The sequence below is a fragment of the Onychostoma macrolepis genome, chromosome 25 (genome assembly GCF_012432095.1).
Source record: "Onychostoma macrolepis isolate SWU-2019 chromosome 25, ASM1243209v1, whole genome shotgun sequence".
NCBI classification, from domain to species: domain Eukaryota; kingdom Metazoa; phylum Chordata; class Actinopteri; order Cypriniformes; family Cyprinidae; genus Onychostoma; species Onychostoma macrolepis.
Genome location: NC_081179.1, coordinates 4491092 through 4508839, shown reverse-complemented (window position 1 = coordinate 4508839; position 17748 = coordinate 4491092). Strand labels below are relative to the sequence as shown.

The following is a 17748-nucleotide window of genomic DNA, read 5'->3' as shown; positions in this document are numbered from 1 at the left end:
TGCTCGTTCGCGAGACTGGCTCAGAGTCGCGCCCTGATTGGCCGGTGGCGCTCGAATGATCTGTTCGGAATTCATCAGAAGTACAAGTGATGAAGAGTGAGTGTATAAGACAGTATGAGCCTCACATCCGCTTCTCTTTCTCATCACACACAAACCTTATGAGTGTGTGATCAAAGTGTCGCAGACAGGGTGAGTGTATTATTGAAAGTTTAAACTCAATGCGTTTTCTTTCTTCTAATGTTTTGTAACATAATGGATGCACACATGCATTGACAGTTGATTTTCTTTAATGAAAAGAAAGGACGATTTTTCATTTTCAGTGTATTATTTAACAGTTTATTCATTTGAAATGTTCAAATAACCAGTTCTGAAAAGTGTATAGAGTTGTTTTTTGCAATGCTTTTATTCTTGCTTTGTTTGCATGTTAGTTTGTCATGCAAAGTGAAAAAAAAGAAAAGAAAAGAAAAGAAAAAAGCATTGACAGCTGTGACTAACGCAAAATAAGGAAGCAATCAAAATCTCTCGGTAATGTTAACGTGTATTTCAGCAGGAGTCTTCTGATTTCCTTTGAATAATTAATGAGATTACGTGAGCATTCATTGTCTCATTCCTAAACAAAGACAAGGGGTGTATTTCAGTCTACTAGCCAACAAAAAATGAAAACTGTGCTATTTCAGCCTGGCCTGATTCTAAAACGACTTTCATTGGTGTAACCTAATGTTGTCAGGTTGATTCTATAAATGAACAAAATCATTTAAATGTAAAGCTCATTTTGAGTTACCTGACAAAACATTTTACAGTGTGGATATGAAGCTGTCATGCCTGAACAATGGGCTGTGTCTCTTAACCTAGTGAGCTCCCTACCTAGACAGCTTTTTGGGCATCATTTTTGAGAATTATGCGTAATTTTTTTTTTTTTTTTTTTTTTTTTTTTAACAACAATGTAGACTTAAATGAAATTTATTTAGACTGCGCCCTTTGGTTATCTGACTAAATATTCTAAAGCATGTTTTTTTTTTTTTTTTTTTTTTTTTACATGAAATAATGGCAGAAGTGAACATCAAATACAATGTTTTGCACAAAATGAGTCACTTTCTTAAAAAATATTAAATATTTCACGGAGTTACTTGGTCTTACAGTGCAAAGTAAGCAGCAGTCAGTCAGAGTTTGATCAGCGATGGGTGGCGGAGGACAGCAGACGGACCGGATCACCGGTACCAATGGGAGGTCCGGCACGTACACCTGGGAAGAGGTGCAGAAACACACTAAGTCTGGAGATCAATGGATCGTGGTGGAAAGGAAGGTTTATAATGTGAGCCAGTGGGTGAAGAGACACCCCGGAGGAATGAGGATCATCGGACACTATGCTGGAGAAGATGCCTCGGTAAAACACTTAGCATGAATACAATTACAGTACATTTAACATGGAAGAACTTTTATATACATCACATTGGCTGTGTCTCATAACCTAGTGAGCTATCTACCTACAGTAGGCACCTTTTTTTTTTCTTTATAGTTAAAAAAACTGTGCTGAAATCATTCTATAATATCTTAAGTAAGTATAGACCAGATGCAAAACAGGCTCATAATCGGCCAAGACAACATTTTGGGCATCATGACCAAAAATGTTATATAATGTATATATATTTTTACACTCTATTATTGTTAAACAAAGGCTCATACCCTACTGAGCTGCATAGACCTTTGGTTAAAATGTTTAATAAAATGCCCACTGAATGAAAAAATAAAAAAAGTAATTGCAAACTTTTCTCTCACAATTCTGAGAAAACTGTCAGAATTGTGAGATATTAATTTGCAACTGTGAGTTTATAACATGCAATTGAGACGAGATGTTAATTAACAATTGGGAATTTATCATTTGCAGTTGTGAGGTATAAACTTGCAACTATGAGAAAAAGGTCAGAATTGTGAATTAGGACAAAAAAACTCAGAATTGTGAGGAAAAATTCAGAATTTTCCTTAATTGCAAGAAACAATGTCCGAGATAAAAATTATGAGATAAAATTATGAGATTGTTATGAGATAAAAAGTTTCAATTACTGTGCAGTTGTTCTGTGGTGGAAATTCTGTACATTATGGCAAAACGTAGTGTTTTAATAATTTGTAGGCATCATGCAAAAAATGCTATGTTAATGTAAATGTGAATAATTACTCATGCAAATATTAATGTGCATTAAAATTCAAATATAACAAATGTTACAAACTAGGCAGCATTCTGGGGGGTTTTAGGCATGTGTTTCTAATGTCACGTAATGCTGTCTAGGTAGGTGACTTATTAAAGCAGTTGTGTGTTTCAGTATTGCAATTGATTCAGATAAGAATAGAATGATGATCATTGTTGATGATTATCAGTGTTGAATTTGTTTTATCTGGTGTGACAGGAGGCGTTTACTGCGTTTCATCCAGACCTTCAGCTGGTGAGGAAATACATGAAGCCTCTGTTAATCGGGGAGCTTGAGGCGTCTGAACCCAGTCAAGACCGCCAGAAAAATGTGAGTATAGAGACTTAACTGAAGACTAACCAACACAGAATAGATGAATAAAACCTGTTTGTAGTGAATGTAAAATATTCAGTCAGTGATTCTCTAAATACTGTATATCTGGATGATGTATATTAATATGTATGATGAATTACTATAGAAAAAGACAAAGAAATATATGAAGTGAGAAAATTCAAGGGGCCAGTTCTTTGAATTTAGAGTAAAAAGTTATTATCTTAAGGTGTGCCAAATCTAAAATTAAAAAAAAAAAAAATATATATATATATATATATATATATATATATATATATATATATATATATACATACAAAAAATACTGGATAATGTGCATCTAATTTAGAGAGCAGTTCTGAGTTTTCTGAGTGTCACAGATTTGACAATTAAAATGCCAGATATTTAGTCACTAGCTGAATTCACATGAATTTGTTGCCTTTCTGGTTATGATACACTTATCAAATTCAGAATTCAGTTCCTGAATGTGAAATTGAATCACAGGAAGTTTTTTTTTAACACCTTTAAATAAGCCTGTCAGGTTTTTTTTTTTTTTTTTTTTTTTTGGCTGTTAAATGACATATTTATAGCATATATGTGACCCTGGAGCACAAAACCAGTCTTAAGTCGCTGGGGTATATTTGTAGCAATAGCCAAAAATACACTGTATGGGTCAAAATGATCAATTTTTATTTTATGCCAAAAATCATTAGGATATTAAGTAAAGATCATGTTCCATGAAGATATTTAGTGAATTTACTACCGTAAATATATCAAAACTTCATTTTTGATTAGTAATATGCATAGCTAAGAACTTAATTTGGACAACTTTAAAGGTGATTTTCTCAGTATTTAGATTTTTTTTGCACCCTCAGATTCCAGATTTTCAAATAGTTGTATCTCGGCCAAATATTGTCCGATCTTAACAAACACATCAATGGAAAGCCTATTTATTCAACTTTCAGATGATGTAGAAATCTCAGTTTCGAAAAATTGACACTTATGACTGGTTTTGTGGTCCAGGGTCACATCTATGTCTTGAATTCTGATGGGGAGTTTTTTCTCAAAATTGAGATAAACAAAGTCCGAATTGTGAGATAAAAATTCGTAATTCCTTTTTCATTTATTTATTTTGTGGCAGAAACGAGCTTCCATACATACAGTATATTTTGTGATTTTCCTAATTTAAAAGTGTCTGCTCAGTGAATAAATGTTAATGTATTCCATTTTCAATTTTAATTCTACTTCTTTTAATTCAAATTCTACATCTTTTTCATACATCAGTTCAAACGGAGGAATTGTATTGCAGTTTAAAAGGCGTTCTCAATTCAATACTGCAAGTGCTGCACAATGCGTTTCCAGAAAACAGCTACTGTGTATTTTATGAGCTCTGGATCATGACCTTCACATCACAGAATGACTGTCAGGCTGTATTTCCATTTCCCAGACACCCAAATAACAGCTCGTAGACTTAAGTGTGACACTAAATTTCAAAACACAATGCAGCGCTCAGATTAACCTTTGCCCGAGGACACAAGTCACACACTCCAATTCAGCTTTCACTCTTCTTCTAAATGATTCAACTACTGTATATTCACGCCTTAAAAATGTCAGGTCATGATATTTGATTCACTCCTGCATTTAAATACGATTGTCACTCCCTTCTCAGTGTTAACGTGGCCATAGAGGACTGTATTTGTTGTCATTTTACCTTGGTTTTCTCTCAGGGGGCTCTTGTGGAGGATTTCCGAGCCCTTCGTGAGCGTCTGGAGGCTGAGGGGTGTTTCAAAACCCAGCCTCTGTTTTTCATCCTGCACCTGGCTCACATCCTGCTGCTGGAGGCCATCTCCCTGATGCTGGTGTGGTACTTTGGAACCGGCTGGATCAACACAGTCATCGTTGCTGTTTTACTGGCTACCGCACAGGTGTGACGGACACGCTTGATATAATCACAATTTTCATTAAACTGTGTTTAAAAAAAAAAACAGCAGTGTTGGTAACCAAAATCTGTTGCATTTTGGATGCTGGTGTCCTTTACTAGCTTGGCTTTCTTAGAGTTTTCTTGTAAAAAGCAAGAAAAGTCAAGAAAACTCTAAAGCACACCAGCATCCAAAACTGGGAACTTCATCTTGATGCAAAAATCAACAATGTAAATGTTCATGTTTTTTGTTTGTTTCGTTTGTTTGTCTATAGTCGCAGGCTGGATGGTTGCAGCATGACTTTGGTCATCTGTCTGTGTTTAAAGCTTCTCGATGGAATCACTTAGTGCACAAATTTGTCATCGGACACCTGAAGGTACTAACATATCCTGCCCAGTCTTCACTAAAAAATTAGACCCCAGTTTCACAGACTAGACTAAAATGTATGTCTGGTCTGTTTTAACTGGAAGAAACTTGGCCTGACTGATCTTAAAATATGTCACTGACACTGAAAAAGCCGCAAATCAAAGACTTCTGTTCATAATGACATTTCACACATTTTTTGAAGCAAAAACACTAAACTTCAAGCATTTTTTGAATATAGTTTATAACAGTAATGTGCATCTAATTTAGTGAGCAGTTCTGAGCATCACAAATTTGACAATCAAAATGACAGTGTTTGTTTAGTCATTGGTTGAATTTCTGGTTAGAATGCACTTGTCAAATTCAAAATTCGGTTAACGACTTGAATTTGAATCAAACTGACCATGAAGTTGAGTTGAAATTCAAATTGGGATGACTGGAATTTACGGAATTACAATTCAAAGAAACTTATCAGGTTATTGCATTGTGGGAAATGATTGGATCTGTTTTCTCGGCTTTTAAAACCTCCAAGACATTTATTTTTAGCTTTTTTGTTTTTACACCTTTAAATCTTTAAATAAGTCTGTCTGTCATTCTAAGTTCAACTGATCTTCCCTTTTCTAAAATTACACTTTTTTGCTGTTGACAACAGACATAATGACAAATAATGACAAATTACATATATATATATATATATATATATATATATATGAATTCGCAATTCTAAGAAAAAAGATTGCAAGATATAAATTCGAAAGAAAAGAAAGCTGTCACGGATCCGTCTGGAACTCTTCACCTCGTCATCACTGAGCACCCTCACCTGAATCCTAATCACCTGCTCCCAATCACCACAGCCACTTAGCCACAGCATAAAAGCACATGCCACAGTTCACTCAGGTTCCGATCTCGTACGTAAACACTACGTGGACTCAACTTCCAAGACCTACTCGCTGAGTATTCGCCTTTCAAAGTTACTTACCCTTTATGCCTTACCTCCTGTCTCTGCTCCTTGTGTCCTCCTCTCCTCCCAGATCGTCTGTCTCCAAGTTCCGTGTGCATCCTGTGGATTCCCTCATCTCGTCCTCCCCGCAAATCTGTGGAATTCAGTATCACTCTCATTCTCACCTATCGGTGCTCACCTCGGATCTCACCCTCTCACCTTACGTCTCAAGATCAATCTGCTTTTACCACTACCTGTTCAATAAACTCGTTTCATCACTCACCTCTGTGTCCAACCATACATGTTACAAAAGATCGGAACCGAATCCGAAGATGGAAGTCGTCGCCCGCACCAGCCTGCCACTGCTGATTCCGGGCCACCGCCGTCTGCGGCGGGTCCCGGCCCACTGGGCAAACCTCAGGCCGGTTCGGCTGCCAAGCCCGCCGCCGATCGCGGCGAAGGATCGACAGCCATGGGCGGATCTCCCAAACCCACCGTTCGCGGGGAAATTCCGGACGCCGTTCACGGCTCACCCATGCCCGCCGCCACGGAGTATGGCAAGCCCGCCGACGGAGGCTTATGTACCTTTAGGAATTTTGGTGGAGTATGAGGGGATGTCATACCCACCAGTGCCAGCTCCTCGCAAGTGCCCGCCTGTGCCAGCTCCTCGCAAGTGCCCGCCTGTGCCAGCTCCTCGCAAGTGCCCGCCTGTGCCAGCTCCTCGCAAGTGCCCGCCAGTGCCAGCTCCTCCCTGTGTCTCCGCTGGTCCCGTCCAGCTCCTCCCTGTGTCTCCGCTGGTCCCGTCCAGCTCCTCCCTGTGTCTCCGCTGGTTCCATCCAGTTCCACTCTTCCAGAGCGCCCCCAAGTGTTCACGCTTCCAGAGCACCCTCAAGAGTCTCCGCTGGTTCCGTCCAGTTCCGCGCTGCCCAAGCGCCACCAAGAGTCCGCACTGCCCGAGCGCCCACCAGATTCCTTCCAGAGGCTGAAGGTCCCTAATCTCATCACAAAAAATTTGGGGGGGGCGGCTATATACCCGTGGTCCTGATAGCCATAGTGGCCATACTCGGGACCTTGGTCAGGGCCACTATGGCTTCTCAATCATGGCCTCCTGGAAGGTCGAGGCCGCCTGAGTCCACGGCTCCGCCATGGCCTCCCAAGCTCCCTGCTCCGCCATGGCCGCCCGAGTCCACGGATCCGCCATGGCCTCCCAAGCTCCCTGACCCGCATGGCCGCTGGAGTCCCCTGACCCGCCATCGCCTCCCAGAGTCTCCTGTTCCGCCCTGGATGCCTCCCCTGTATCCCTGTCCTGCACCGGCTTCCAGGGCACCCACCCCCTGGAGGTACTGTCACGGATCCGTCTGGAACTCTTCACCTCGTCATCACTGAGCACCCTCACCTGAATCCTAATCACCTGCTCCCAATCACCACAGCCACTTAGCCACAGCATAAAAGCACATGCCACAGTTCACTCAGGTTCCGATCTCATAAGTAAACACTACGTGGACTCAACTTCCAAGACCTACTCGCTGAGTATTCGCCTTTCAAAGTTACTTACCCTTTATGCCTTACCTCCTGTCTCTGCTCCTTGTGTCCTCCTCTCCTCCCAGATCGTCTGTTTCCAAGTTCCGTGTGCATCCTGTGGATTCCCTCATCTCGTCCGCCCCGCAAATCTGTGGAATTCGGTATCACTCTCATTCGCACCTATCGGTGCTCACCTCGGATCTCACGCTCTCACCTTACGTCTCAAGATCAATCTGCTTTTACCACTACCTGTTCAATAAACTCTCGTTTCATCACTCACCTCTGTGTCCGGCCATACATGTTACAAAAGCAGGATTTTTAGACATCTTTAAAACTTGCCGCGAGACACTGAACAGTCAAAGACTTCTCTTCATAATGAAACATTGCAAATTTTTTGAAGGACGCAAAAAAAAAAAACACAAAACCTCAAAGCGTGTCTTAATGTGCCATGAGACACTGAAAAAGCAGCGAGTCAAAGAGATCTGAGGTTTTATTTTATTTATTTTTTTAAACATTATACCCAATACACATTTGTAAACATTCTACCCAGTGCAAATTTCCAGGTAGATACTATTGTTCAGCGTTTCACAAATCTGCAAAACATTCAACATTGGCTTTCACCTGAAAAAGACAGGGTTTCGAGACACACTTTTTTTTTTTTGTAGTTGAACTTCACATAGCGTCTTAAAACCGTGGCGCGAGACATAAAGACATATTCATAAAGACCTTTTAGCATTTTTTTTAAAAGCAAAATTATGAAACGTTGAACAATAGTATCCAACTGGGGAAGAAGGCAGGATTTCGAGGCAGTTTTAAAACTCAAACTTCCCACAGCGTCTTAAGACCATAGCGTGAGACACTGAAATACCGGTGAGTCAAAGATTTCCATTTATAGCAATGTTTTGCATTGTTTTTAAAAGTTAAAATGCAAAATGTCAAACAATAGTATCCACCTGGTAAAGAATGTAGGCATTTCTTAGCCATGGGTTTTAAAGATGAACTTCACACAATGTTTCGAAACCTTGGCGCAAAATCTCGAAATGCCAAACAATGGCATCCACCCGGAAAAGAAGGCAGAATTTTGAGATGCCTTTTAAAAGTTGAACTTGACACAGCACCTTAAATACTTGGTGTGAGATACTAAAAAAACAAGTCAAAAACATCCATTCATAACGCATAACGTGTTCAGTGGAACAAGATAAGATTACAAGAAAAGATACATTTGGTACACTTTACGTTCACACTGGCATTTTTGACAGCAAACTTAAAGTTACAGAACCTAAAGGCATAGCCATACGTTCACAACCTGATTGGTCAGGATGAATGACGTATATTTCTTGACGGGACTTATCGAACACCCCAAACAATCGGTGTATTCGACTTAAAGCGGCACTGCGCAGACCGATCGGTGTATGATATCCAAAGCACTCAGCGTCGCTTTAAGTCTAATACACTAATGCCATCTGCTGAACTACGTGTACTCATTGTTACATGTACATATGATTTAATTTTTTCCACCTGCGAACTCACAAAGAGCTCATAAAAGGCACTTTACCTTCTTGTTGCTCCATGTTTGCCCTCTGCCCATTTTCACGCTTTGGAAACACCGCTCATTCAGCGTCGTCAAATCATGTCGCATAGCGGCGCATCTTGTCATTACTTTCTGTTTTTGGTTCGTTCAGAATTATTTGATCCGTGTTACATTCATATTTCATTCGAACTGCACCAGAGTTCATTTGGAAGCGGAACGAAACGCATCTTTTTAGCGGTCTCGGTCCGCTTGTTTGGTGCGCACCCGTTCACACTTGCGCAAATGAACCATACTAACAGAGCAATCGCACCAGAGTTCGTTTTAATCTAACCAAACATGACAAGTGTGAACACACCCTAAAAATGCAATTTCAGTTTTGGCTTTGGTAAAAAATTTTAATCTGTTTGTTTTTTGTTTTTTTGCGAAGTCGTCCTAGCAGACGTAGGTAATGTCATTGTAGCTCAACTTCGTCCAGCATGTATAAACGTCAATCAGCCTACATTTGACAGAGGTGATATGCGACGTGTATTTAATCCACTCAATTACACACTGCGCAGTGCATTTTACAACATAAATATGCTGTAGCTTGACTAAGCAAAACCGTGCATTAGCTTGATTACATCTGCACATGTAAACAATTATATTCAATAAGGTAAATATAATTCACTCAAAACCAAAAGAAAAACATTAAAATTGAGCTCAAAAATGCTCTTACTTTTGATACAGTTTATGCTACTTAGAAGTGTCACATTGTTAGCTTAGCATCATGCTAACGACAAGCTTGAGTCTGCCATGTGCTTTCACATGAGGAGTGTTCTTTGTATGGTCATGAAAGTTGCTGCATACAAAACATCTACATTTGTCAGAGTTTCAGTTAGAAACCTGTTTGGACCTGTTCGTGTGTTTGATGTTTTTGTGTTTTGTTCGCGTCCATCGTCAGGGAGCGTCTGCGGAATGGTGGAACCATCGCCACTTCCAGCATCACGCTAAACCCAACGTGTTCAAGAAGGACCCGGACGTCAACATGCTCAATATGTTTGTAGTGGGAAAGGTGCAGCCTGTGGAGGTACGAACACACCACCCACATGACACATACAGGAAATACTCAATCGGATCTGATTGGACTCTTTCTGTCTGTCTTTACTACAGTACGGTGTTAAAAAGATCAAGAATCTGCCTTACAACCATCAGCACAAGTACTTCTTCTTCAGTAAGTCAGTTTATGGCCACAGGAATGTTTACAAGATTCCTACTGGAATTTATATCATAATTTGGATCGTAAAGGATCCTAATGAAAATAAATAAGAATGAAATAAAATCCTACTTGATACACTGAAGTTTGTCTTGGTACGGTACGGTAATTTATATAAATAGAAATGTAACACTTATAAATAGAAATTGTAATTTATTTACGTACAATTTACAATATAATATTATATAATATAAATGTGTTTATATAAGTTATTTTAATCAATAATTTGTATTGGCCTTCAGTGGCATTTTATAATATATATTAATGTTATAATACTATTTAAAAATATTTATATATCATAATAATATTAAATTACATATACTGTATATGTATGTGTGTGAGTGTATATGTGTGTGTGTACACATATATACATATATATACATACACAGTGGTGTGAAACATTTTTGGCCCCCTTCCTGATTTTAAATTTTTTTGCATGTTTGTCACACTTTAATGTTTCAGATCATCAAACAAATTTAAATATTAATCAAAGATAACACAAGTAAACACAACATGCAGTTTTTAAATGAAGTTTTTTATTATGAAGGGAAAACAAAATCTAAACCCACACGGCCCTGTGTGAAAAAGTGCTTGCCCCCTAAACCTAATAACTGGTTGTGCCACCCTTTGCAGCAACAACTGCAATCAAGCGTTTGCGATAACTGGCAATGAGTCTTTCACATCGCTGTGGAGGAATTTTGGCCCACTCTTCTTTGCAGAATTGTTTTAATTCAGCCACATTGTAGGGTTTTGAAGCATGAATCGCCTTTTTAAGGTCATGCCACAGCATCTCAATAGGATTCAGGTCAGGACTTTGACTTGGCCACTCCAAAGTCTTCATTTTGTTTATCTTCAGCCATTCAGAGGTGGACTTGCTGGTGTGTTTTGGATCATTGTCCTGCTGCAGAACCCAAGTTTGCATCAGCTCATGTTATATTTGATTAATATTTAAATTTGTTTGATGATCTGAAACATTAAAGTGTGACAAACATGCAAAAAATAAAAAAATCAGGAAGGGGGCCAACAATTTTTACACCACTGTATACTGTTGGCGGTAATGCATTACAAGTAATGCGAGTTACGTAATCAGATTACTTTTTTAAAGTAATAACTAATAAAGTAACGCATTACTTTTTCATTTAGAAGTAATTATCTGAGTTACTTTTTCAAATGTACCATGTCTGACAGCTCTCGTGTTGCCATGTTGAGAGAAATCAGGAGTGAGTGCAGAGGCGTTGCGTGCGCTGCGTAAACATGATGTTACTTCACTAAATGTGAACATGCATTTACTCATCTCACCTATTCACTGTGACCAGACAGTATTCCTCAAAATTAATAAAAGCAGTCAAATGCAAACTCAGAATTTTATACAAACCTGCAGTAATTAAATATGTTAAGACAAATATAATTTATGTATTTAATCCCATTTTATTAGTCGATGTCTTTGCTACTGACTTTCGATGATCCAATTCAACCATACTAATAAGCAAAAATGACACATTTATGTTTCATTTTTGTTATTGTTGAATAGTGTTGATTTTTCTTCTCCTGCGTCATATTCTATGTGGAATTTGTTTGAGCTGCGCCCTCTACTGTACAGACGTGAATTTACATTTCCTTCAGCCAGAGGTGTATTCATTTCACTTTTGGTGTGAAATTAAAAACAAACAAGCAAGCCCTGCCCAAATTTAAAAAGTAACTCAAAAGTAACGTAATGCATTACTTTAATTAAAAAGTAAGTAACGTAATTAGTTACTTTTTTAGGGAGTAACGCAATATTGTAAAGCATTAATTTTAAAAGTAACTTTCCCCAACACTGCATATATATTTTTTGTATATGTTATTACAATAATATATATACAATATTTTTTTAAAATTTAAATAATCTAATATCATATTAACCAAACCTTAAATGTTTATTAAATATTTTGCCATATATTAATCATTTTACAATGTGTTCCGTTATCATTAAGAGTCCCATCTCATATCATGTCTTTTTTGCAAATTTATTCTTAAAATTATCGCAAAATGTCTGATTATGTGCAGATTATGATATCTCATCACTTCCATCCTGTAGGACGAGTTATAAACCATCAACCAGGCTTGATGTTTAACACCTTTTTCTGTCGTTGTTTCTCAGTTGGACCTCCACTGCTCATTCCGGTGTTTTTCCAGTTCCAGATCTTTCACAATATGATCTCCCATGGTCTCTGGGTGGTAGGTTACTATGATCGCTTTGACTCTCGCCATGTTTATGCAGGTGAATGTGATTTTACAGATCTTTCTCTGCCCTTATCTTATCTCTTTTTGTCTTATCTCTTTTAGGACCTCCTGTGGTGTATAAGTTACTACGTTCGATACTTCCTGTGTTACACGCAGTTCTACGGTGTGTTCTGGTCCGTGATTCTGTTTAATTTCATAAGGTACAAAAATATCATTTCATCTACTACTTCAGCTTTAAACAAGTTTATTTTCAATTGAATATATAAGTCACGATATAAGTCAAATCACTACGGTTTTACTTTTACACACTGCTTTGTTTGTGCCAGAGGGAGTTAGAGAGAGAGAGAAAGATGTGAGCGTGTTACTATGATACTACATGATACTATCGTCTGTCGGCACAACCCTACACCACCCCATACAATCTGATCAATTTCATTTGGTTCAAGCTCAGTTGGATTGATTGAGGTGTTTGCATGAAGGCATTTCAATCTGATTGAGCCATCAATCCAATTAGCAACATTATTAGGTTACACGTAAACGTAGCTAACGATTATTGCGCCACCAATTGCTATAAATGATTTATAGTTAATATTGTATTTTTTTAGTCGCGATTAATCGCATTCAAAATAAGTTTTTGTTTACATATGTGTGTACTGTGTATATTTATTATGCATATATAAAGACACACATACAGCATATATTTTGAAAATATTTACATGTGTATATATTTATATTCATATAATTGTATCATATATAGTCATATTTAATATATAAATGTAACATTTTTCTTAAATATATACATGCACATGTGTATTTATATATACATAATAAATATACACAGTATACACACATATATTATGTAAACAAACTTTTATTTTGTATGCGATTAATCGCGATTAATCGTTTGACAGCACTCTTTTTTTCTGTGTAACACAATGTAAAGTTTTCACAAAAATGAGTTTGAGATTCTGATTCGGGTGAAGTCACATGATTGTGGTGTGAATGTGGGCCGCAGGTTCATGGAGAGTCACTGGTTTGTGTGGGTGACCCAGATGAGCCACATCCCCATGAACATCGACTACGAGAAACACCAAGACTGGCTTAGCATGCAGGTACATTCTGGGCCGTCACAGCCGCACTGGGTTTAAGTCTTTCTAGCATGCCAATTCTATGCGTTTCTGTCATTTCAGCTGGTTGCAACCTGTAACATCGAGCAATCCTCCTTCAACGACTGGTTCAGCGGACACCTGAACTTTCAGATCGAGCACCAGTAAGAAAAACAGAAGTAGTTTCAGTGCAAAATGGCTTCAGTTTTTCTTCTGCATTTCACAACTGTGCTTTGTTCTTGTCCCAGTCTCTTTCCCACAATGCCTCGGCACAATTACTGGCGTGCCGCTCCACACGTGCGAGCGTTGTGTGACAAATACGGAGTCAAGTACCAAGAGAAGAGCTTGTATGGGGCCTTTGCGGACATCGTCAGGTATGACACGCACCTGAAATCTCATGGTTTCACCTTCAAAATAAACTTTTGCTCCAAACTATTCCTATATAACATGAAACAACATTGACAACCAGTTTAACCTTCTGTTGTGGTTGGGGTCACTTTATTTTTTTAAGTTGCTTGAAATACTCCTTAACCTGTTTATTTTTTCTTGAAATTTGGTGAATTTCTCATTTAGGGTTAATGAATGTGCATGCAAAGTTTCGACACATTTTGGAAAGGCTGCACACATTTTGTTGTGACTTTGTGTTTGGGTCTTACTGACCCGCATTGGTTTCCCTCCAGTTTGCCAAAAATCAACATTTTGAAAAACGCTAAAGAGTCGGGTAAAAACCAAAAAACTCTTATTGTAGCTTGTCAAACACTAAAATATTAAATACATGAGAATTTAACAAATTTGTGACTTAAAGTTTACTTGAAATTGAGATTGAGAAATCTGTCAATGCTTGTTAGTTTTTTTTTTGGATCTCAGTTACTAGACTGTTGCTCCACTGAAAAGAAGCATGAGAAACCCATTTGACACTCACAAGAGTTTGAGAAAAAGACAAGCAGAGGAGGTACAAATAGCAAAAAATACTATTATTCAAAGAACAAATGATGTGTGTAGTTATTTGCACGTCAATGTTCAAACAGCCACTACAAGTCATGACTATACAGTATATACACACACATATACACACACACACACATATATGTATATATATATGTGTGTGTGTGTGTGTGTGTAGCTAATTTTTAACAAAAATATGTGGATCAAATTAACACAATAAAAAAGATAGGAATTAATACATTTCTCACATTTTGTTTTAAGTCCCTGAAAGTGTTTATTTTTTTCTACTAATATTTTGAGTTAAAAGTAATTTTATGGGTCACTTATTTTATTTATTATAATTTTTAAAAATCTATATAGTTTGTATTATTTTTTATTTGTTTTAGTTATTTTAGTATACAGTGTTTTATTGAAGTTTAATTTATTTCAAGTAACAATTTTTTTTTTTTAGTTAACTATAATAACCCAGGTGTCTGACAAGCTATAATAGGGTTTTCTGTTTTTAAATTAATCTTTAGTGTTTTTCATAGTGTCGGTATTTTAGGGCTGTCACTAACAATTATTTTGGTAATCAAGTAATCGGTTGATTATTCTGATGATTAATTGAGAAATCAGATCTTTTTTTGTGAACAAAGACTTTATTGAACAAAACAGTTAAAATACATAATGTAATAAAACAATATAATCCTAATTTATGTGCATTATGTATTATATCGACTGCAGAGGGCGCCAACATCCTGACAATTATTTTATATCTAATCCTTGTTTAATATTGATTTAACATTTAATTCAAATGTCCACTTAATCTTTAATATTTGTTCACTTCTTTATGATAGAAGTGCTACAGACACTGTCAGGAACATGTAGACATCAAAACATGCAAACTCAGAGCGAGAGTTTATTTTATTTTGAAGTTGTGATGAACAGTTAGCATTTAGAAAGATAATAATATATATTCTCCAGTGTTGGCCTGAGTTTATAAATGATTTGCTTTACAAATCTGACCGAACGGTGCACATTGCTTTCAGATGAACATTAAGCAACTCAATATTTTGTGCTTTTCATTGATTCTCATCGGCCACTTCCGGTATTTTGCCTGTTAATCAACAGGGACATAATGCAATCAAGGATATTTTTTTTTTTTTTTAATCGAGGAGTTGTGACAGCCCTACAGTATTTAATTAGTTAGATGCTTGCTTGCAGATTGCATGGAAACCAATGTGGGTCAGGGTTAGGTTAGACATTTATAAGACATTTACTGAGGGAAACAAGGGAAGTACATAGAGTGGGTGTTGATTCTATGCATTTGGGAATTGATTGGATTGTGAAGTGTGTATATATATGAATGATTCATATTTTGTGCGTGTATACTGGCAGATGTTTCAGCACTAACCGTACCATTACTCTCCTCTCAGGTCTTTGGAAAAATCTGGAGAAATCTGGCTGGATGCATACCTCAACAAATAAAACCTCTGTTCTGTTTGCATTCAAAAATGAAAAGCTGAGCAGAATCCACCAATCAGAGGAAGCATGTTGCAGACTAGACGATAAAAAGTATTGTAACTAAAAAAAACGTCAATCAGATTGCTAAAATGACACGTAGCACTTTTGTTTTTGGTATTTGAAGGGTAATTGTGGAATGTGTTTTAAAGAGACTGATCAGAGATGTATGCGTCTCGCTCCTAATAAAGGACGTATCTGAAGGTACAAGAACGTGCACGGATGTACCTGGAAGTTGTGTGATTGCTGGATTACAATCGCTGAATTTTAGATTTGCATAGTCGCTAGATGCATTGAATATTTTGAGGGTAATTTCTGAGGCACAATCTTTTTAGTAGTCACTTTATTTCTGAAATTTACAATACAGTGATTTGTTTTTTTTTATATATAAATAACATTTGGAGAAACTAGCAGAGGATAATACTAAGAGGTTGTACTTCTGGTTTAATATTACATTTAATTTTATTTCCTACTCTTGGTATCCGATTAAACTGATTAAATCTCATCTGTGTGTCTTTTTAAAGCGTCTCTATTGTGATTAAACCACATACTGTAAGATCAAAGTCTCTAAATGCCCTTCATACAAATAAAAAAAGACGTGCATGAATCCAGCTGATAAATGTACTGTTCTCGCGTCATTCATTCGACATAACGATCAGCTTCGGAACATGCATGATGCAACTGAATTTAGCACATTATTTACATTTGTTTCTTTCAAAAACCACCGTCACAGATGCAATCATACATCAAACCCCAGAAACCATTCACTCTGCTCACTCTGTCTTATGGACACGGGCGAATCTCACCTGTCAACATGTACTGGTCACATTGAACCACTACACTGCTTCAATTTTTATTTTTGCACTATACATATGTGACCCTGGACCACAAAACCAGTCTTAAGTCGCTGGGGTATATTTGTAGCAATAGTCAAAAATACATTGTATGGGTCAAAATTGTCGATTTTTCTTTTATGCCAAAAATCATTAGGATATTCAGTAAAGATCATGTTCCATGAAGATATTTTGTAAATTTCTTACCGTAAATGTATCAAAACTTACTTTTTGATTAGTAATATGCATTGCTAAGAACTTCATTTGGACAACTTTAAAGGCAATTTTCTCAATATTTAGATTTTTTTGCACCCTCAGATTCCAGATATTCATATTGTTGTATCTCGGCCAAATATTGTCAGATCCTAACAAACCATACGTCAATGGAAAATATGTATAAATGTATAAATCTCAATTTCGAAAAAATTGACACTTAAGACTGGTTTTGTCATCCAGGGTCACATATTGCATTTCACCTCAGCTTAAAACAGGAATCATCAAAAATAACAAACTCAAAATGTGTGCATTTGTGGATAAAATGTCACGGAAATGCAAAAATAACAAAAAGGTCCTAAAATAGTCATTTTTCTTTTGATTTTGAGGTGACAAGTCACTGTACTGCTATAATTTTTTTTAATCATTGAGAATTACATAAAAACTCTAAAGAAAAAAAGTCTACTTTGAGCAATAGTGGTTAAAATGACATGAAAACGCAAAAAAATGTTAATGGTCTTTGATTTTTATCGTTCATAATTTTTCTTTTAATTTTGAAGCATGACCTGTACATGTTTTCATGAGATTCACCCATACATTGTTTTCATGCAGTAGAGAGTAGTATAAGTTTACTAGTATTTTCCAGCATGAACAAGGTCCGTACATACACTAATAATAAAAAGCACCAACAATAAATATACAATTAAAAAATATATTGGATTAGACATTTGGTCGACGGTGTGGCAGAACTTCATTGGTGGGTTTGGTTGACGGTTACTGATTGACAGTCTGTGTGAGTGTGTTTAGGGGGCAGATGATATTTTCTCTTGCTGTTTATTCAGAATCTCCTGTAATTCCGTATCTCCTCGACTCTTCTGATGGAGAGAGA

The 17748-nt window shown here is 37.1% G+C and overlaps 2 protein-coding genes across 4 annotated transcripts in view; one reads left to right on the top strand and one right to left on the bottom strand.

Annotated features, from left to right (window-relative positions):
* Window positions 1-55: 55 nt before the first annotated feature.
* Window positions 56-16318, top strand: fads2 (fatty acid desaturase 2). Its single transcript, XM_058767971.1, has 13 exons — window positions 56-189; window positions 1140-1384; window positions 2403-2513; window positions 4241-4438; window positions 4707-4808; window positions 9728-9853; window positions 9937-9997; window positions 12180-12256; window positions 12365-12462; window positions 13278-13374; window positions 13453-13532; window positions 13617-13742; window positions 15729-16318. Exons 2-13 carry the CDS (start codon window positions 1178-1180, stop codon window positions 15778-15780), a joined length of 1335 nt encoding a protein of 444 aa, XP_058623954.1. The 5' UTR covers window positions 56-189; window positions 1140-1177; the 3' UTR covers window positions 15781-16318.
* eps8l2 (EPS8 like 2) overlaps window positions 16140-17748 on the bottom strand; it is a 54787-nt gene continuing 53178 nt past the window's right edge. For all 3 annotated transcript variants that reach the window (XM_058767970.1, XM_058767969.1, XM_058767968.1), the window contains one exon: window positions 16140-17734. In XM_058767970.1, coding sequence (XP_058623953.1) covers window positions 17663-17734 — 72 coding nt within the window. In that variant the 3' untranslated portion in view covers window positions 16140-17662. The remainder of the gene's footprint in view (window positions 17735-17748) is intronic.